Consider the following 22,540-nt stretch of genomic DNA (forward strand, 5'->3'; position numbering starts at 1 on the left):
GGCACAAAGAGGGTGTACCCACCCTCAGGGCTAGTAGCCATTGGCTACTAACCCCCCAGACCTAAACACGCCCTTAAATTTAGTATTTAAGGGCTACCCTGAACCCTAGAAAATTAGATTCCTGCAACTACAAGAAGAAGGACTGCCTAGCTGAAAAACCCCTGCAGAGGAAGACCAGAAGACGACAACTGCCTTGGCTCCAGAAACTCACCGGCCTGTCTCCTGCCTTCCAAAGATCCTGCTCCAGCGACGCCTTCCAAAGGGACCAGCGACCTCGACATCCTCTGAGGACTGCCCCTGCTTCGAAAAGACAAGAAACTCCCGAGGACAGCGGACCTGCTCCAAGAAAAGCTGCAACTTTGTTTCCAGCAGCTTTAAAGAACCCTGCAAGCTCCCCGCAAGAAGCGTGAGACTTGCAACACTGCACCCGGCGACCCCGACTCGGCTGGTGGCGATCCAACACCTCAGGAGGGACCCCAGGACTACTCTGATACTGTGAGTACCAAAACCTGTCCCCCCTGAGCCCCCACAGCGCCGCCTGCAGAGGGAATCCCGAGGCTTCCCCTGACCGCGACTCTTTGAACCTAAAGTCCCGACGCCTGGGAGAGACCCCGCACCCGCAGCCCCCGGGACCTGAAGGACCGGACTTTCACTGGAGAAGTGACCCCCAGGAGTCCCTCTCCCTTGCCCAAGTGGAGGTTTCCCCGAGGAATCCCCCCCTTGCCTGCCTGCAGCGCTGAAGAGATCCCGAGATCTCTCATAGACTAACATTGCGAACCCGACGCCTGTTCCTACACTGCACCCGGCCGCCCCCGCGCTGCTGAGGGTGAAATTTCTGTGTGGACTTGTGTCCCCCCCGGTGCCCTACAAAACCCCCCTGGTCTGCCCTCCGAAGACGCGGGTACTTACCTGCAAGCAGACCGGAACCGGGGCACCCCCTTCTCTCCATTCTAGCCTATGTGTTTTGGGCACCACTTTGAACTCTGCACCTGACCGGCCCTGAGCTGCTGGTGTGGTGACTTTGGGGTTGCTCTGAACCCCCAACGGTGGGCTACCTTGGACCAAGAACTAAGCCCTGTAAGTGTCTTACTTACCTGGTTAACCTAACAAATACTTACCTCCCCTAGGAACTGTGAAAATTGCACTGTGTCCACTTTTAAAACAGCTATTTGTGAATAACTTGAAAAGTATACATGCAATTTTGATGATTTGAAGTTCCTAAAGTACTTACCTGCAATACCTTTCGAATGAGATATTACATGTAGAATTTGAACCTGTGGTTCTTAAAATAAACTAAGAAAAGATATTTGTCTATACAAAAACCTATTGGCTGGATTTGTCTCTGAGTGTGTGTACCTCATTTATTGTCTATGTGTATGTACAACAAATGCTTAACACTACTCCTTGGATAAGCCTACTGCTCGACCACACTACCACAAAATAGAGCATTAGTATTATCTATTTTTACCACTATTTTACCTCTAAGGGGAACCCTTGGACTCTGTGCATGCTATTCCTTACTTTGAAATAGCACATACAGAGCCAACTTCCTACAACATGCGCCCACCCTCCTCCCCGGGAGCCTGTAGCCGTTTAGAAGTTGATCTTGAACATTTGTACATTTGTAAATATATTACATTAAACCTTCATTTTGTACATACGTATTTATTCCATTGCATGGGCACTATTATAAGCATACACAACTCCTACCTCACCCTCTGCGGGGAAAACAATCTAAGATGGAGTCGACGCCCATGCGCAATGGAACCTAAGTGGGAGGAGTCCCTCGGTCTTGTGACTCGAAAAGACTTCTTAGAAGAAAAACAACTTGTAACACTCCGACCCAACACCAGACGGCGGACTATGCACAGCATGTGAATCTGCAGCGACTAATGCCACGAACAGATGTACACTGGGTAAGTGACATTTTCCATATCATGCTAAAATAGAGGATATGTAGATCACCCATGCTAGAGGGCATCCAGGACAAAAGCAGTGTCTGATTTCTACAACACATTTCACATAGACTATTCTTTCTCATCTACCCATGGTCTTCCTGAATTGAAGCAAAAACATTGTTCCAGATTAGGGTATGGACACTGAATCTACGAGAAAGAAATGTTTGCCTAGGGTCACCCAGTAAATGTAAAACTGCAAAAACAGCTGCCACAAAAGGAGAGAAAATTTAAGAACAAGAGATGTAACGTAGTAGATACTGCAAGACAGACTTTTCCCACCATTGCTAACATTCTGAAATCATTTTTGCAGAGATGCTCTTTTTTGAAAATTTACGATTCTGCTCTAACAGATCAAGTAATTGGTGAACTTGGTATGCAAAAATGTTGTAACCTGGTTCATTTTATCAAAATGTTTTCAAGAGTTCCGAAACACTACATGTACATGGTAGAGCAATCTTGATAATTTCTCCATTTTAGCTTTATGACCAAGCGATTGGAAACCACTTCGGTTTAGCGCTGTTCAAACGAAGAAAAAAAAAAACTATATTTGAAAACATTCTCTATGTCAAACATTTTCACATGACTGGTAGAGGTATTGGATCTTTCATGCATTCTCATGCATGCATGTCTCTCATACATGCATTGACTGTAGATGCTTGGTATTCACCCTGTTCTATTGTGTCCCGATCACAGGGGATATTTGTCTGCTCTCCAGCACTGTCAATGAAGACTGGGTGTGCCTCTCCCAATGAAATGTTGGAGTATATGCACTCCATGAAATTGGCGAGGATGTACACCCCACCCCTTTGGAGTTCAGTTCTACACAATGTATATATCATCGCTAAAACTGAGTCACGTAATTACCAGTGCTGGAATGGATAAGGCCACGAGGCCCACCTTTCTCTGTTCACTTAGATTGTCATTTTCCTCTGATGTCTGATGGTTATGTGTAATTGATTGTGTGTTCTTGCACGTGGAGGATGGCTATATCAGCTTCTTGCTTGTGCCTTTTACAAGCCAATTTTACTGAACTAAAATAATAGGAGGCATGGCAGTCTAGATAACCGTTTCACAATTATCTGAAAAGCATTGGTAAAGGTAATGAATGTGCTAAAGCATGCAGCTTTAGCACATTCGGACACGACACAATGAGCGGAGCCAGCAGGAGCAGAGATAGAGGGTTATATTTTTTGTCTGTCGTGCAGTTCAATGCAAGCACTTGAGTGGACGTGAAAAGATACACAAAGAAGAACCAGTAATATTAGGTGAGAAGGGAATGCTGTATTGGGGTGAGCAAAGGCCAGATTGTTGCATAAGTTTCACAGCTCGAATAGTTGCACAGCTCAAACAGATTGAAGTACTCCAGGAGCCTTTGTAGTAACTTTATATCATCACGTGTGGCACAACAGGCCCATCTAGCCATCAGAAGAGGGTCCAGGTCCACTGACTCCATGGAATCCCTGGGTCCACACCACTGATGCAGAGAAGTTGTACATTCTACTATGTGGTCATGAACTGACCAGTACATTTACTCAACGTAACCATAACGCACAGTCTCAAGCCAAAGGATAAAACAGATTGGTCCAATGAAAGCTAATGGTTGAAAATAAGCAGAGCATAAGCCCATTGGAAGGAATAGGTCTCTTTCAAAGCTTACCTAAAAAAAAAAAAAAGCCACGCCAAACGCTGAAGAAGAACAAATAGGCACTCGTAACTAATTTTAAAACCTCCTTTAAGCAGCAGCCCCCTGAATTCTTGCCCCTTTTAATTATTTTGTTACCTGGATGAGCATCTGGAAATCATTTTATCAGTTAGAGAATAACCACCTTGAAATATCAGTTTCATCCAGCTGTTCTAAAGCTTGCTTATTGGGCACCACTCTGTTGTGTAGTGTATGTAATCTTGGGTGTTGGCAGTGGCTGTTGGTGATCCTTCCACGTGTGAGACATAGACACATGGTGCAATTTCACCATTTGAGCATAGCGCCTCTGATCTGCCCTGCCCAAAGGGGCCCTGTTTTGAGAAGCAGTTGTTTTAGGATTATTTTTAATCAATTTGTTTACATCTTTCTGGCTCTCGATCTGTAGATCTCTACCACTGTTTTATCACCACTGTTTATTTTGCAAACCTTTCCGCTCTGCAACATCTCAGTTCATTCTTGATCCTGAGTTTTTCATGCTTTTCCTTTTGACCTCATTCACGTAATCTATTTTTTCCTCTTTAAAGCTTTCTCTTTCTTCATTTTAATTTATAACACCTGACAGCCAACCTTACTCTGAACCTTAATCTCATATTCCTTTTCTCACCCTTTCTCTGTCACCCATTCACATTTCTGTCAATAACATTCTCTTTTTTGCTCACGTGCATGCTGGTGCACGTGATCAGGTATGTCACATTAGGTGCACAGGTTTGTATTGTATACAGCAAATTAAAAGTAGCTCCCCTAGTGGGAAGCATGACTGCCTATAATAGTGCGTAAACCAGCTCTACAACTCAGGCATTCCAACTCACTACTGGCAAAGGCAAGTCTAGTCTAACCAAACGACTAATACCAGTGTCAGTGTTTCAACAGCTAAGTTCTAATAAAAGCCCATGGACAATTTAAACACAGAAAAAAAACCGGTACAATTATAGGCTACATACTTCTTTACTGCCCACATGCTTCACCTGCTTGGGTTGATGACCTGACTGGAATACGTCTTCCATGAAACATCTTTTCTCTAAGAATGTGGTGTTCACCAGCAGCTCATACAGTTGTTCCCCCCAGTGTGGAAGTGGTAAAGGAAACAGTTCTGCTTTCCCTCTTTCGGTCACTTCTGTGAGGGGAACGCTCGGAGGTTTGTCTGTCAGTTCTGTAGAATAGGTATTCGGACGCACCCCTGCATTAGCAGCAGCTCAGAATGAGGCCTAGAGCAGAGGTTCACGTACGCATTTGCTTCATTACATTTCCACAAGTGAGCACCACGCACAAGGTCCGCCGCTTGGTGGGGATGTGTGATGCAGGGCTGAAAGGCTTTCAACTAAGCACGGGGTATATCCTCTCTTCCACCTTCTCCCTCGGCTGTGTAATTTGTGGGGTGGAAGTCCTTTCACTCTGTACATGTGCTTGACAAATTAATAAAGGCAGCAGTTAAGCAAGGAGCCTGAATGAAGTTAGTCACTTTGCACACATAAGCCATAATGTTTAGAAATCTGTTATTGATACAGATAATCTGACAATGCAGTAATGGCGGCCATTTATAATTTGTGGGGCTGAGCCCCAACGCCCTGAGGAAGAAACCACTCTGGTAGTATTATCCTACTTGGGTCTCGTAAGTCTGCAGTTGTCAAGGCTGTCCGAGATAAGTAAATGACAAAATTGTTGGTGCATGTAAACTGCTCGTTGAATTTCTTCTGTGATGCAGACCTTATTGAAATCACTTTCATGCCCCAATGCAGGAGCTGAGGGAAGATAACCTGATACTGATCGAGACGAAGGCCTTGCTGGAGGAGCAGCTGAGCACGGCCAGGGCCCGAACTGACAAGGTGCATGAGCTGGAGAAAGAGAACTTGCAGATAAAATCTAAGCTTCAAGATCTGGAACTGGTGAGTAAAGATTTAGCTTCATTGTAATGGTTTCCAGTGCAATTTAGGGGACATGTGGAGACAAGGATCTGGCTTTTCTCTTAAGAACTCGGGTAAGCAAAAGATTGACTCAGTCAAAAGGGTGAACATTTGTTTTTACTACATGAATCCAAATTTTGACTGGCTGATATATTTCCTGCAACAATCCCCTTTCTACAAATTTGGCAGCCTGCAATTGTAAATATTTTCCAACGCAGAAAAACAAGGCCCAAAAATGGGGCGGGGTGGAGTCAGTTAAAAACGAGGAAATGCAAGTGCCACGGTGTCACCACTTCACAGTAGGGGGATCCTTTTTGATGAAATGCACAAGACAACTTGGCAAAATTATTTTCAGGCACAGCGGCAGGAAGAGACATTGTGGATATTGCAGATCATGGTCATCTTTTTATTTTGTAAACATCTTTGAGTGTATGTCTTAACTTGTTAGTCATGTTTTGAATTTCATTTTAGTCACTGCTGGGTTGATTGATGTCAGCACTTACAGTATGCAGTTGCCTTGCTGTTTGTAAAATTGGGGCGGAACAATCAAGTTTAATATTAAATATACTCAAAGAATTATTTTTTTCCCCACGAATTGGCTAGATCTGCTCACTTGCTCCTCATACCCTTTAAATTAAATGATTGTATTCGGTTTATTTCACCCCAGACAGCCTGTGAAAGAAGGGTACAAGTAAAACCCTGCACTGCATACAATACAATCGTCAGACCAGGAACTTTTTTGACATGGTCTGGAACTGCCCATTGGTTCGGGAATAGTGGTTCAACCATTCAATGTGCAGTGTCCACAGTGGTACAAAGGCCAGCATACTTTGGCTGAAACTTGGGAATAATGGAGTGTATGGAAGGTTGATGAAGTTCCCGTAAGCTTATTGGGACGATCCTCCTGTTTGGCAAGAAAGGTGTTGCAAGATGGTGGCACTATGAAAAAGCAGCCCTGAAAACATAATAGATGCAACAAATGAACAGTTGCTCACACTTGGAATAAGCAGTCTTGTCGGTTAGAGAATGCCCCAAGAAGAACAATGAAATATGGGGTCGCAGGCGGGATACTTTTCAGCCAACTGTATTGGGGCCCTTCACCTTTGTACTTAAGAGATATCATGTGCCAGTTATATTAATTCATGCCGCTCAGATATATGAATACTGACTACAGCTAACTACTATGTGTATGACTGTCTGCTGTTAAGATTTACGTTTTGTCTTTTTTTTTTAAAAAGGCATTTGGTTATAAACAAAATAGCTATAGTCCCTTCACTGGCTGTGTCAATGAGAGGATCAAGGCCATTGCTCTTTACTGTGCACGAGGGACTTGTCTGGTTGATCTTTTTACCAGAAGGTATTTGTAAGGAAATGCCTCCTTGGCATGGTTACCCCCTGACTTTTTGCCTTTGCTGATGCTATGTTTTGAATTGAAAGTGTGCTGAGGCCTGCTAACCAGGCCCCAGCACCAGTGTTCTTTCCCTAACCTGTACTTTTGATTCCACAATTGGCACACCCTGGCACCCAGATAAGTCCCTTGTAACTGGTACCTCTGGTACCAAGGGCCCTGATGCCAGGGAAGGTCTCTAAGGGCTGCAGCATGTATTATGCCACCCTAGAGACCCCTCACCCAGCACAGACACACTGCTTACCAGCTTGTGTGTGCTAGTGAGAACAAAATGAGTAAGTCGACATGGCACTCCCCTCAGGGTGCCATGCCAGCCTCTCACTGCCTATGCAGTATAGGTAAGACACCCCTCTAGCAGGCCTTACAGCCCTAAGGCAGGGTGCACTATACCATAGGTGAGGGTACCAGTGCATGAGCACTGTGCCCCTACAGTGTCTAAGCAAAACCTTAGACATTGTAAGTGCAGGATAGCCATAAGAGTATATGGTCTGGGAGTCTGTTTTACACGAACTCCACAGCACCATAATGGCTACACTGAAAACTGGGAAGTTTGGTATCAAACTTCTCAGCACAATAAATGCACACTGATGCCAGTGTACATTTTATTGTAAAATACACCACAGAGGGCACCTTAGAGGTGCCCCCTGAAACTTAACCGACTATCTGTGTAGGCTGACTGGTTCTAGCAGCCTGCCACACTAGAGACATGTTGCTGGCCCCATGGGGAGAGTGCCTTTGTCACTCTGAGGCCAGTAACAAAGCCTGCACTGGGTGGAGATGCTAACACCTCCCCCAGGCAGGAGCTGTAACACCTGGCGGTGAGCCTCAAAGGCTCACCCCTTTGTCACAGCACCGCAGGACACTCCAGCTAGTGGAGTTGCCCGCCCCCTCCGGCCCCGGCCCCCACTTTTGGCGGCAAGGCCGGAGAAAATAATGAGAATAACAAGGAGGAGTCACTGGCCAGTCAGGACAGCCCCTAAGGTGTCCTGAGCTGAGGTGACTCTAACTTTTAGAAATCCTCCATCTTGCAGATGGAGGATTCCCCCAATAGGATTAGGGATGTGACCCCCTCCCCTTGGGAGGGGGCACAAAGAGGGTGTACCCACCCTCAGGGCTAGTAGCCATTGGCTACTAACCCCCCAGACCTAAACACGCCCTTAAATTTAGTATTTAAGGGCTCTCCCTGAACCTAGAAACTAGATTTCCTGTAAAAACAAGAAGAAGGACTGCCTAGCTGAAAACCCCTGCAGAGGAAGACCAGAAGACAACAACTGCCTTGGCTCCAGAAACTCACCGGCCTGTCTCCTGCCTTCCAAAGAACTCTGCTCCAGCGATGCCTTCCAAAGGGACCAGCGACCTCTGCATCCTCTGAGGACTGCCCTGCTTCGACGACGACAAGAAACTCCCGAGGACAGCGGACCTGCTCCAAAAAGACTGCAACTTTATCCAAAGGAGCAGCTTTAAAGAACCCTGCAATCTCCCCGCAAGAAGCGTGAGACTTGCAACACTGCACCCGGCGACCCCGACTCGGCTGGTGGAGAACCAACACCTCAAGGAGGACCCCCGGACTACTCTACGACTGTGAGTACCAAAACCTGTCCCCCCTGAGCCCCCACAGCGCCGCCTGCAGAGGGAATCCCGAGGCTTCCCCTGACCGCGACTCTCTGAAACCTAAGTCCCGACGCCTGGAAAAGACCCTGCACCCGCAGCCCCCAGGACCTGAAGGACCGGACTTTCACTACAGAAGTGACCCCCAGGAGTCCCTCTCCCTTGCCCAAGTGGAGGGTTCCCCGAGGAAGCCCCCCCTTGCCTGCCTGCAGCGCTGAAGAGATCCCTCGATCTCTCATTGACTTCCATTGCGAACCCGACGCTTGTTCTAACACTGCACCCGGCCGCCCCCGCGCCGCTGAGGGTGAAATTTCTGTGTGGGCTTGTCCCCCCCCCGGTGCCCTACAAAACCCCCCTGGTCTGCCCTCCGAAGACGCGGGTACTTACCTGCTGGCAGACTGGAACCGGGGCACCCCCTTCTCTTCATTGAAGCCTATGCGTTTTGGGCACCACTTTGAACTCTGCACCTGACCGGCCCTGAGCTGCTGGTGTGGTAACTTTGGGGTTGCTCTGAACCCCCAACGGTGGGCTACCTTGGACCAAGAACTGAACCCTGTAAGTGTCTTACTTACCTGGTAAAACTAACAAAAACTTACCTCCCCCAGGAACTGTGAAAATTGCAGTGTCCACTTTTAAAATAGCTATTTGTGAATAACTTGAAAAGTATACATGCAATTGAAATGATTCAAAGTTCCTAATGTACTTACCTGCAATACCTTTCAAACAAGATATTACATGTTAAATTTGAACCTGTGGTTCTTAAAATAAACTAAGAAAATATATTTTTCTATACAAAACCTATTGGCTGGATTTGTCTCCTAGTGTGTGTACCTCATTTATTGTCTATGTGTATGTACAACAAATGCTTAACACTACTCCTTGGATAAGCCTACTGCTCGACCACACTACCACAAAATAGAGCATTAGTATTATCTCTTTTTACCACTATTTTTCCTCTAAGGGGAACCCTTGGACTCTGTGCATGCTATTCCTTACTTTGAAATAGCACATACAGAGCCAACTTCCTACAGTATTCCTTCCCAATTCCATTGATTTAAGTGCCATGCTCCCCATATTGTGCTGGGCATCGAAAACTCAGTGAGTGGCAGGACTTTCTAATGTATGACCGTATGATTCAGAAGAAACCCAAACTGATAGATGGCACACTGTGTCAACCTAATGTTAGAATTTGGTATATGAAATTTCTTTGAGTCTCTGTAGGACTGAAAGGCAAAGGGTCAGTATCTCTCTGAATTAATGTTTTTTGTTTACAAAAAAAATGGATGACTCCATAGAAGCCAGTCCTCTCTCCATATGATCTCCCATACTTGACCTGACCAGTTATGACAGTTATCAACACGCCTACAAGTGAAAGATGATAATTCTTGCATTGATTAACTTTTCTGTTTTCATGCTGTATTCCACAGGATCGGGACACAGACAAAAAGCGCATTGACGAGCTCTTGGAAGAGAACATGATGCTGGAGATCGCTCAGAAGCAGAGCATGAATGAGTCAGTGCACCTGGGATGGGAGCTGGAGCAACTTTCGAGAAGTACAGACCTCTCGGACGGTAAAAATTAATGTTGAGGAACAGGAGTGCTGTCATTAGCTTTGTCAGTTATACCCTTGCCCAAAGTTTATTGGATACTGTCCAGTCATTCCATTAACTTTTTAATAGCTTCGCCTGAAGGCACTGTCAAAGCCAATAGGTCACAATGGTGAGACCTAATGGCTTTGCCAATGCTTGCTCATATTTTTTGAGGTTTCAGTCTACTTACTGCTTGTGATGGAAACTGACCTGAAACCAGGGGGTGAACCCAGTAAAGCAAAACATTTACGGAAACTAGACAGAATTCCAAATTCAGCAAGGGGTCATTTACGTAGATTGCTTATGATGTACCCAAATAAACTAATCATTTAAATAAAAAAGGATATAAAACAAATAGGAAAAAAACATAAAAATAGCGGACAATGTTTTCATCTGTAATTTTTTGACCCACTGGCAGGTTTACAAAATTAGTATGCCATGGTGTTTGTCAGACCCTATTGTAACAGGGGTATATAGCTTTTGTTGGTTGTCCAAAAAGACACGCTTCCCAGAGAAAGCAACTGAGTGACATTTTATAACGATTTTTCATTCTGTACTGACTGTGCTTTAATTCATATGACAAAACTCTAATTGAAAGAAAATTGGTATGAAGGAAATCTGTTTCTTTATACGTGCTCGGAATACTGAGTTTAGGAGTAGTGGTATTTTGTTCAATTCTGAATTTGGGGTTACCCACACTGTTGTGTGAGTCATAGGGAATTTTGCAAAACGTGTTCTTACTTGCACACTGGCTTACATCTATAAGCCAAAAATGGAGAGAAATGTAATTGCAAATAACACATTGTTTTACTAATCTGTGTTCCCACACTTCTGCTGATAAAAATGGTGCCCCCATTGTGTGGCAGGGCCCATCGCCTGCTGCAGGAAATTCACCAAATGAAATTCAACACATCACATTTTCGTCATTAAAATTGACCCATTTTGGTAGTGTGTGTAGCTGCGGTATTTTGGACTGGGCTAGACTGCCTCTCAGGGAAACCTTCCAAATCCAGACATTTGTGAAAACTAGATACCCAGGGTAGTCAAGAGTGGTGTGACTTGTAAGGGTCTCACTACGTTTCCTTGCCACAAAGGTTCTGCAAACCTCAAACTTTGGCTAAAATCACACATTTTTCTCACATTTCTGTGAGGGATAGTTCCAGAATCTGTTGGCCATAAAATTATTACCATCAAGGGTTCCAACATTTCTCCCAATAAAAACAGTATCCCACTTGTGTGCTTAGGTGTTAAATCCTCGAAAGAAAGGCACCCAAACACAATTTGTGAGTGAGAGATTGGGTGAAGAACGTGGATGATTTTGGCCAGTTGATTGAACTGGAGCAGGAACAATGAACTCATATATACTGATACTTATATTAACTCCACCCTGAAAAAAGATGTAATGTTAAACATATAGGTTGATCGATGTGCACCGACTGTTGTTTGGTACAAAGACTAAGCTGAGTTTTGAATGATTGCAAGTCATGTTGTTAATTGACAAAATATATAAAGTTCTTTAAAAGATCAATCCATTTTTGTTGGCGGTATGGGCATATACTTGTACACAGGATGGGATGCTTCAAAAATCGACACTTGTCTATTACTGTAGTATTTTGTTGCCTTAGTGTTGAGGGATACCGACTAATATGCACAGGTTTAGTAATTGTTGATTCCATGACCGAAAAACCTTTGCATCTGTTCTGGCCCGGATGCCAGCAACCCCATAGGAAGTGCGGGTGGTGTGTTTCACTACTGCCGAGGGAAATCTGGTATCTACAAGTGAGACTGGTGGCCTCCCGCTCACTCACCAGGTACACCAGGTTCAGGGATAGGGACCTGGGAAGGACAATAGATAGGCCTCAATACGCACTGTGGGCCAAACTAGGCTTCACCAAGGAAACCACATACAACGCTCATATAGACACCAATTGCCACATTGCATGAAAAAAAAAACACACACACACACCCTTCTGCCCCCGTCCCATCCCCCAACCACCACTACCAGGGGTAGCAATTTTTCAAGTGATGGCGGTGTCCCTAAAGCCACGTTGTCAGAGAATTACGGATGTGGAAATCTAACTGCTACTTAAAGAGAAGTGTATCAAACGTGACCTTTAAGAAATTAATTAAGAGTACTTTTTACCTTGTGTGCATCACATAAAACTTACGTAATGTGTTTTTGGTTGTATGAGACCACTTTGTCTCCATTAGACTTCGGAAATAAGAGTGAATGTGCCTCGTGCACTTTGCTTGCTTCTATGTTGCTTGGAACTCTTTAAAGTAAATCGAGTGCATGTTTTTATTCATACATGTGTGCTAGAATGTTTTGATATATCCGTCCCTTTATTTAGCTCACCAGTGTACCACAAGCAGATTGTTGCTGGGTTCAAACTGAAAAGTTCACAAACGGGGGAAGTATCTGTAAATCTTTGTGTTAGAATAGCTAGCAGCAGTTTGTCAGAAGACCCCGCTTTGACAGTCTTTGAAATCACTCCTGGAGCTGCTGGAAGGAGCACACTTCATTGGCATTTGTTTTGAACTCTTTTTCTATCTGAACCTTAAGGTTATCTGGGGGATGCTGCAGCAAACCAAATCCTTAGATCCAGCACCCCTGTACAATAGTTCCACGTTTTCCACAAATGCAAGAGGAAATAAATCCAGGATGCAGACATTTAAAATCTGGAGGGTCAGCGAGTGGCTTCCCTACAAGGTACTGGTGGAACGACTGGAGCCTGTAGAAAGTAAATCTCTGCCACCCCTGCCAGTGACTTCAGAATCTTTGTCAGAAGCCACCTGTACCCCTAACACTTAGGTGTCCTCCAGCAATCTCAGCACAACTCTAATGATAACCCAGAAGTGAGAACATGGAGCAGGTCAGTTAAATACAACTGACTGTTAAGATCACAAGAGGAAAGTTCAGGGTTGATCAGAAGCACATAAGCACAAGGCAGCATAGCTGTTTGAAGCCTTGTAGTGGACGCCATCGCTACAGGTGGCCACCATAGCTCTGGTGTTTAATATCCATAAGAAGGAATGTTTGGAAGGCAGCAACATGGTAATATAGCCACACACTTTTCAAGAATCGTTACTGAATAGATTGAAGCGATTAGGCAGATTCCGCAGTACCAATTCTAGTTAAGACCTGGTGGATGGAGAAGACCTTTGAGACCTGTAGTAGTAGTTTAACGTGGTGTAAATGCCTGAGCAACCTGCCCAGATTCCTGAGTTACCGGTTTTAGGACCATACTTCAGCTTTTTCGAAGGAGGAAAGAAGATTGGATAGAAAACATCCCTGTTTCATTGTCTCATCTTAAAAAAGACGTCAACCTTCCTTTAAGGATGCTAAGCGGCTGAAATGTATGTTTACAAAAGATGTTTGAAAACCCTCCAGGTGACATACGTGGGTGCGCTGCCTCCTGTGAGTCTCCTGAAGGCCACAAACGCTGAAAAGTCCTACTTCCGAGCCCCCACTCTTTATACTCACTTGCACTTCCCGAACGCAGAAGACCTTGTCCTTGAAAAGATTAAAGGCCTAGGGAGCCAGTGGTTACTCCTGCCTCTCTCTGCGATACACATGTTCCTTGCAATGCATTATTAAACTATAAATAACTCATCTGCCATGAAGGTGGATCGGGGCATCTGTTGTCCCTGCTTTTTTTATTTTTATTTATTGCCATAAGTCCTAAGGCTTTCCTTGTTCCTATAGAACAGGTTTCAATTTCTATGCTTTTTTGTTATAGGGATTTATTATTTATAATAAACCCTATCTTTTCAGCTTCCATGGCAGTTGATGTTTATTTGGAGGACCCTTGCTGGCAAAATGTTTCCCACGTGTCAAGTGATGAGCAATTTCACTTGTTATTTTGAAAAGTCCCTGGTTTTAGTGGCCATGATGTGCAAATGGTTTAAAATTAACCACCGCTGTTATTTAGCTATGAGGAGAACTCATTTGGAGTACGGGCCTGTTTTATGTTTCTTCTACACAATCATTCGCTCTTTTAGAGGGAACAGATTGATAGCAAAGCAACTGCTGCTAAAGTCTGTGTGCACCTTGCATGCAGTAGGCCTGAAGTCTAGCAGATCTTCTCAACTAACCTTCATGCTCTAATGATTAATATAATTAGTTGAAATGTGAATCAGCCTTAATAATCCTGGTTATTTGCTGCTTTCCAGGGCTGCAAGCCCACAGAAGCAAGTGCTAAATAAGTATTACATTTCTATAATATTTATTTGTCCTGAATGTCTTTAGAAAGTATCGTCTCCCTCCAACAAAAAGGTTTATTACAAGTCAGAGGAAAGATATACATTTGATTTGAACACCCAAGCTTCCAGTAGGTAGCCGACAATTCGAAGTGGTAGTATTTCATGCAAGGTATCAGGGTCTACCAATGCCCAAAATAAATCGATCCACTCACACAGTTTGTTGCAGAGGCAGGCTTATCCAGCCATTGAGGCCATAACCATGCCACATCAGCATCCCCCCCAACACTACATTGCAAGTGAGAGCGACTGACACAAGAGGGTATTTTAAACCAGAACCATGTCACATCGGCCACGGGCTCACAAAACATCAGATGGAGGAATTCTTTGTGTTTCAAATGAAGAATTCTTACTGTCATTTTGCCTAAATTTCAAAGTCATTTCTGGACTTAGCCTTCAAACACTTACATTTCTGCATATATTACAATTACCTTATTTTAATTTTAAAATAAGATTCATGTTCTCTGTGAAGAGCTACCGATTATTAGAGAACTACAGTTTTTGCTTCCTGTGATATGCAGGCAAAGCGAGTTAAAAACATTTTCATTTTGGTAAATTGGATAAACAATTTAACTTTCTCTTGCTTTTTAATGCAGGTTGTGTCAAGTAGAATTTCACTCTCTTTACGGACACATACACCAATTGCCCTCAAGTTGCAACAGATAGCGGAGCCTACCACATGCTCTTGTGTAGATGTGGATCCTTGCGCTGAGGGATCACCAAGGGTACCTCAGCTGCTCTAGCATACAGGACTTGCACTTGGAATTAGGTGTAGTTTGCCTTCACAGTGATGTGATAGATTATATTTGTTGGAAAGAAAGTTATTTCTAAGTTGATTTGCAGCAGATGTCATACCCTTCATTTTCTAATTTCTGCCACTAATCCCAGTCTTGTTCAGCTGTAGCAAAGGTTTCAGATTCCAAGTGACACCATTCTGGTCATTTTCTCAAGCTCTACATCTAGACACATAAAATAAAACAGTTGTGTGAATGGAGATCCTCATAGGGTTAAATAATGGTGGCAGAATGTTGGCTGAAGAGTATTGTTGTATTGGTCCAATCATGGCAGTAAGTTGGGTAGAGATTTACGATGTATGAATTTGGGAAGAGAAGCCAAGGAGTCCATTGCAGCTGGGGTTGGTCAACGTACTTACTAATGGCCCACGGTCTAGACTGAAAAATGCTTAGGTTCTGTAGCTAGAAGACCCTTTTGTGCTTAAGGGGTATGAAAGCCTAATGTTCTTCAGGGTGCCTGGATATTTTAAGGTGATACCAGGGCCTTGGTTAATGGATGCAGCAAGGACCAGGTGGTTGCGTGATGCAAAGGTCTGTGGGAACATCTACACTTCTCCTTACAGCTAGGCCCAGAGAAGGGATTTCAAAATATTTAGCCATGTTAGTAGGCGCACTTTCTTGCAAAGGTCTAGATTGTTTTACTCTATGGGGCAGGACAGTTATATCAGGGGGTTGGGTGCCTGTCTGTCTGCTAAGTGTTATGATGCTTTTGTTGTGATTAGAAAGATGTCTGGGGGTCTAGGAGGATTGACCCATTAGAAAGGTTGTTGACATTCTTGGTGAATTAAAACTGGTGGCAGAAAAGTTTTGTATCAAAAGTACTCAGGGGTCTTGGGGCAGGGTGTGGTAGTAGATTGCTTTAAAAGGGAGAAAAACTGCTTTGATTTAGTACTTCATCTACCAGTAGACCCCATATGACACAAATGGCACAGGAAAACACAGATAGGAAGCAGCTGGTATCTCCGCAGTAGGCATATTTTTTAAAACTGGTTGTGAGGCTGGCGAGAGTAAAAGTTAAACAGTAGAGAAAGCTGATTGTAGCATAGATTGTGCATGCAGTGCTTGATTCAGGTGTTTGGGAGAATGTAACATGCGTTCCTAATCACATTCCAGTACAATCTGCCACGTGAACACAAGTGGTTTGAAAGGATAGCATATAAAAAGCAGCAGGTCACAGACTCAAAACTAATGCAGCCATATTTATTTCAGAGGATAATGTTCTTACTAAGTTTGGTAATATTAATAACACTTAATCTAGTGCTTGAAGGCCCATGTCATGTGGGTATGATGCTACGTGAGTGATATTATTGCTATTGTAATTGTGCTCTGCTTCTAAAAAGATAATATCCCAGTTTTTGGTTTAAACATGTATAATTACTATGGACTTAAAGAGATTCACTGCATGTTTGGAAGGTGGTTTATACTTAATGCATACATATCACCCAGCCTTTAATAATGCAAGGATGTGCTACAAAAGGCACACATGTCTTCTAAAGTGAGTGGTGTGTTGAAGCATATGGGTACCATTCTGCAAAGGGGCAGAACCTGTGTAGTGCTGTTAATCCAGTCATCGGCTGGTAAAGCTGGTCAGCTGGTGAATGCAGTTAGTGGGGTGTGTCCTTTAAGTATTGTTCTTCACTCTGCAGTAAGGAAGTCCTTTGTGTTCGAGCTGAATGAATCTGCATCCAGCCGCATCCTTAAGCTAGAGAAGGACAACCAGAGCCTCCAGCACACCATCCAGGAGCTCCGGGATACCTCACTGACCATGGAAGAAGGCCAGCTGAAGCTGATGGAGCTAGAGAAGGAGAATCAACAACTCAGCCAAAAGGTGCGTAGCTGGGCATGTCCCATTCAAGTCCACTCACTCCCGGTGATGGACATTATAGGCTAGTGATGTTTCCAACTAGTGGTGCAGTCAGGGTCCTTTAGGCTGACCTTGATGATTTTCTTTAGTGTCTTTGGTAAATTAGTGCTTTTTCTATTGTGCTTTTCAACTAATCTTTCCTTGCAGACGGGTTCTTGTGTTTTGATCTGGTCCCCCACCCTCCTCTCCCCAGTCCTATATAATGAGATCCCTTGTCTGGGATGCCTATTGTGAATCTATGTCTAGGTATGTAGAGGATAAATCTTGTCTACCTTTCCCATCATGAACCTAGGTATTTTCACCATGAATCCTTGTCAAGGTGTTTTCTTCATAACGTCTTGTCTAGGTGCTCTGCTTATGAACCTTTCCCTAGATGTCTCATGAGCCCTCAATTAGGTGTTCTTGTCCTCTTATTTAGATATATTCTTGTCTAGCTGTTCTACCTTGAAACCCTTATCCTGGTGTTTTGATCATGAACCTCTTGCTACATATTTTCCTGATGAGCCCTTGCCTAGGTCTCCTCCTCATGCACACTTGCCTAGGTGTTCTAATCATGCACCAATGCCGGATGGTTCTCACCATGAACTGTGGCCCTTACATGCAGTTCACTGAACACGACATTAAGCCATTCAGGAGGCTTGATTTATATAGTGAGAAAAGTATATGTTAAAGCAAGTGGGCCTTTAAGGTTGAACAGTTATACTGTTGAAGCCTGTAGACTGGTATTTTGTTTCACAGAACCTCATAGATTACATTGGTAACAGTTGTGGTGTTGGTTACCCTTCTGACAAACCCTGGGGGTAAAGGATGTGCAGTCTGAGAATTCTAGTTAGACCCTCTTAGGAGGTTGTCTCGAAAACAAGCTTAAGCTCAGTACATTATACCTAAGATGGTATGATGACAGGTTCATGATAACGGCTGCAGGCCTGATTGGCCCATTGGAAAAATGTAATGGTCTGATCTGTGTATTATGAGAATTTACAACAAAGGCAGTAGTGTTAACTCATTTATAGTGTCACACATTTGTTTCATATTTCTGGTATAGTATTTAGCTTTGGTGTGCTTATTACTTTTGAGATCCTGCCTGGTGACCTTAGCTGTCTGCCAGGCTCCTGTGTAAAAAAAATAATAATAATAAAAAATACATATATGCATATGTAGAAAGTCTTTGATTCAGCCCTCTTCATCTTCGTGCCTGATTGTCTTTCACCTTCTGCTACCTCCCATGACAACATGTACATGGCCAGTGATTCTGTCCATTGGTTTATTGTCCAGGGAGTAATGGCACTTGGACTGATCACATGTGCACATCAACCTAAAGTTTTATTTTTGTATTCTCAAAGTCATCCTGTTTTAGCCAACGTGTTTCACCAAACAGGACTATTCTTGTGACTTAATCAGGGCTAGAAGAGATTTAGGCAAGCGTACAATCAATCTTACCCACACATTAAGGGGGGAGGGGGGCCTCTTAACCAATCCTTTTTTCATCACCAAAGCCACAGAATATTATATAGTACTGTATAGACTCAAGTCTCAAAAACTGGTTCTCTACAAAGCACAGTAAGTTAGGATATTAATATGTTTCCCTTTAAATAGTATAGGCTAATTGCCTAACACATAAATGTGAGTCATATTTGTATAAATCTCTTCTAGCCTTGAAGAAGTCATAGTGTTCCACCTGTTTGACGAAGCATCTTTTAGCTACAACAGGATCATTTTGAGAACTCTGAAATACAGAAGACCTGATTTTGATGAACTAAGAAGAAAAATTTGAGTCTCATTTGGTGTACTTGCAAAAACTATTTAAATATATTGCTCTTACCTCCGTACCTTGGAGAACATGGGTGTGGCCGCTCTTGGTCCTTGCTAAGCACCATGTGATGTATTAACAGAAAGTGACCTTTATGAACGAGTACTGAATTGGAACACTACAATAGTCACCCCAGCTGTTTTTCAAATTTGAATGTGCTTCAGTGTCAGGACTGTTGGACTAGTCCTGTCATTATCTATTTTTATAGGTCCCCTTTTGTTTCTTTCCTTCTCATTTTTATTTTACTTTTGTCAAAGCTCCTGTCAGTTCCTCTGACATGGCTACCCTGGTTGCTTGCTACTTATTGCATCTGCAATGTACCGCATCCTACATGTGCAGTGCATCGAAACAGGGGTGCTTTCTTCAAATGGCATTCTGTTTAAAGTATCATTGTGTTACAGCTTCAAGATGGCTGTCATGCTTAGAAGCAAATTATTGGCCATGTTGGTTTAGTACAACAGTGATAAAAAGTAAGAACATTTCCATTCCTACATTGCTCGCCAGTGTAATAGTTGCTGGGCTGTGACCTTGGAATAGTATTGTGCATAGAGTATCATTGCTTAAACATTCCAATATTGCCAACATTTCGCATCTAAATGTGGCAGCCATGTTAGAACTTTAAAACAAGGATACAGTACCCTTCCAAAATGGCCATCCTCAGCTATAGTTAATTTGTTGCTTATTGTTTTATAGCTAACACAAGTTGAGAAAGCCCATTTTTGTACTTCTGTGTGATGAATAAATATTTTAATATAATGAAAACACATCAGAACACTTTACCTGGTGATGTGCAAATAATAAATTTGTTTCCTAAAACCCGATTTGCACAGATTATTGTTAATACACTAATTTGTTTGATCGGTAAAGCCACAAGTTGGTGGGAAGATTTTTGCACATTTCCTGGAAATTTACTGTCTGCAAATGACTGTGTGCTTCCACGTCATGCTTCAGTAATATATTTATTAAAAGTGAGTTTTCAAACATAAACTTAAAAACACTCCTGCCCTGATGGCAATGGTATTAGTAAACTAAGAAATTTGTCATGGATGATATGCCCCCTATATTAGGACTAGATTCTTATTAAAAATGTGCCAAATGTTAATTGAATCATACAAGAGGTTTTTTTGTACAGAGGAAATGCTGAACTCACATATATGATGGTGCACTCATGTGATAATGAAGAAAAAACGTGACTCTTAAACTAAAATATTTGCCTAGGATCGCACATTTTGAGACCCGTTTACTGGTCAAGTACAGTACAATTCGGTCGAGTAGACTATTCAAGTTACTCGATCTGCAGATCTAGTAAAAAAATTATTTTATGATTTTTCGAGGCCTGCAGTGCATCAGCTATGAAAAGTATCATAGAAATCATGTATGATAGTGCACGCACTAGCCCAGAAGCTTAATCAATTTATATCAACCCCTTTTACTCCAACACATTTGGGGCCTTGTTGTGAATGGCCTTTTTATGCCAGTGGGGGCGGTAACTGCAGTTACCGCCCCCATAGGAATTATTAGTTTTGCAGAAACATCCCAGCTCTCTTAACTTTCAACCAGAGATTTTGGTTGGTAAAACTAGCCAAACTCTTTGTGAACATGGACCCAAAATAAGGGGAATCCGAAATGGAATTATGGATTCACCTGTAATTCCATATTTCTTATGGACAAGCAAGGTCCAATTTCTAATGGGCCATATTTCCCCACCCTCGCAGTTACAAGTATCCTTGGTCTCTGTAATTCTGGGGACTGGGAATATGTAATCCATATACTGGGGTCCTTATAGTGAGTGTTAGCAGGCATGCATTGTATTCAGATAATGACCTCAGTGTAAGTCCACCTGTAAGGTAAGCATCTTTTAATTTAAAAAAATCTATGGTTTGTTTTGCTTTAATTTTCAGAAATGCTTTTTAATATTGTCTTCTCTGCTGTTCAACTGTCAATTTGACACAGAATGTATTGAACACCAAAGAGAAGATCTCTGAAGCAATAAGAAGAGGTTATGTTGACTATAGACTGAAACTTATGAAATCATTGTTGGATCACAGAAGTGAAAAATGAAAGCCGCCTTGGAAGAGACAAATGTGTTAATTTGTTAGGTTGGAGTAGAATGGATATAAAAGCATTCATATGTTGCTTGACTGAAAGAGTGATTTCGGTAATGGATTTTGAGTTGACTGAACTGTGGTGACAAGTATGCAGGCTCTATAAGAAAAATTCACTGCCACTTATTCCATTAAACTATCCCTCTCTGGCTACTTTTCTGGTGCAGTAGCTGCCTTGGTGTAATATTTCTTCAATGGACCCTAAGCTGGCTTGGTTTATCCTAAAGCCAGTAGTTTTACATCCTAACGAAAGCCTTCCTCCCAGGCCAAGATGCATTCTCACTCACTGTCTGAGAACCTCTTAACTAGGCTAAACGTGCCTGCTTTTGTGAAATAATCTGAATCCTCTGCTTACTGATTTATAACCCCCCTCCCATCGCATCTTCCCTGTTGATTTGAACATGTTCTCTTCTCTCATGGCATCACTTTCCACTGCCTGGCAAAATGAATGTTTTTAACCTATTTATGAAAAACCCAGGCTGTCGTCCTAGTAACTGAATTATTTCAGCTAAAAGGATCAGCTGCTTTCCTACCGTTTGGACACTGTTATTCCGTTGGGAGTCAGTGACAAACGGATATTTTAAAGGAATGGAACCGTGAACTAGTGATTCTCTAATAAAAATACCTGGTCTTTTAATGCAAAACTCAATGCACTTCTGCCCTTTCAAAAACTTAAAGCATATATGTTTGAAAAGATCACTGACATTTGTATGGGAAAGGAAATAATGTGCATGTTAATTATGGCATTTGAAATATTAGTTGACCTGGGGTAGTAGCAGCAGCTATCTATTGGCGTGCCAGATTTATGGTGTTTCCAGGAAATCCCAGATTTCACGATAGGCCAACCTACATCTAGGCTTGCGGTGCCATCTGGATATGTGGAGCCATGAGCAGATACTGACATACTGTTTTCTTTTTTTGACATCTGCAGATTGAAACCTTGCACACGCAGATTGAAAAAGAAAAGCAGAGCAGTCAAGACCTGGAGAATCTGAGTGAGGAACTTCTGAAAGAAAAGGAACAGCTGAAAGGCGTCCTCAACGGGGTCAAAGCCGACAAGGACAGACAGGTGCTTTGTCTTTTACAGCAGTAGTCTGTTTAGTGGGAGTCCATGCTCGTTAAAAAAAAAATTATAGGTGAATCTCTTGCCAAATTTATTTTTAAACTCATTAGTCCCCTTCCCTTGACTTTGGGTGAGTTTTTTTTGTCCCTTGAAGGAAAATGCCTGTTTTTTAAACAGTCTCAATGATCTCAATATACACCTGTTCATCCTCATTTTCTTTAAGGCGGGGCTTCTTCTAGGAACCTCCAAAGCAGATATTCAACCCCCAGCCCCTGTTAAAGGTTTCATTTTAGGTGGGTGAGTTTGGGTAAGTAAGCTTCAGGACTCAATATTAGAGCTTTTTCCCTGGTCAAGTTCTAAGTCTATACCAGGATGGTGCAGGGCAAATTCTTGATAGTCCTCCTGGGCGTGTTATGTTATGTGTATTTGTAAAGCACACTGTCACCTGTGAGAGTATCTAGGCACTGGGCAAAGGTA

General features: G+C 42.8%; 1 protein-coding gene across 4 annotated transcripts in view; it reads left to right on the forward strand.

Annotated features, from left to right (window-relative positions):
- The window catches only part of CCDC88C (coiled-coil domain containing 88C), a 476,272-nt gene that overhangs the window by 261,624 nt on the left and 192,108 nt on the right, over positions 1-22,540 (forward strand). For all 4 annotated transcript variants that reach the window (XM_069208171.1, XM_069208172.1, XM_069208170.1 and 1 more), the window contains exons 11-14: positions 5,397-5,543; positions 10,005-10,149; positions 16,868-17,049; positions 21,932-22,069. In XM_069208171.1, the coding sequence (XP_069064272.1) occupies positions 5,397-5,543; positions 10,005-10,149; positions 16,868-17,049; positions 21,932-22,069 (612 nt within the window). The remainder of the gene's footprint in view (positions 1-5,396; positions 5,544-10,004; positions 10,150-16,867; positions 17,050-21,931; positions 22,070-22,540) is intronic.

This window comes from Pleurodeles waltl, chromosome 9 (assembly GCF_031143425.1).
Source record: "Pleurodeles waltl isolate 20211129_DDA chromosome 9, aPleWal1.hap1.20221129, whole genome shotgun sequence".
Classification (NCBI taxonomy): Eukaryota; Metazoa; Chordata; class Amphibia; order Caudata; family Salamandridae; genus Pleurodeles; species Pleurodeles waltl.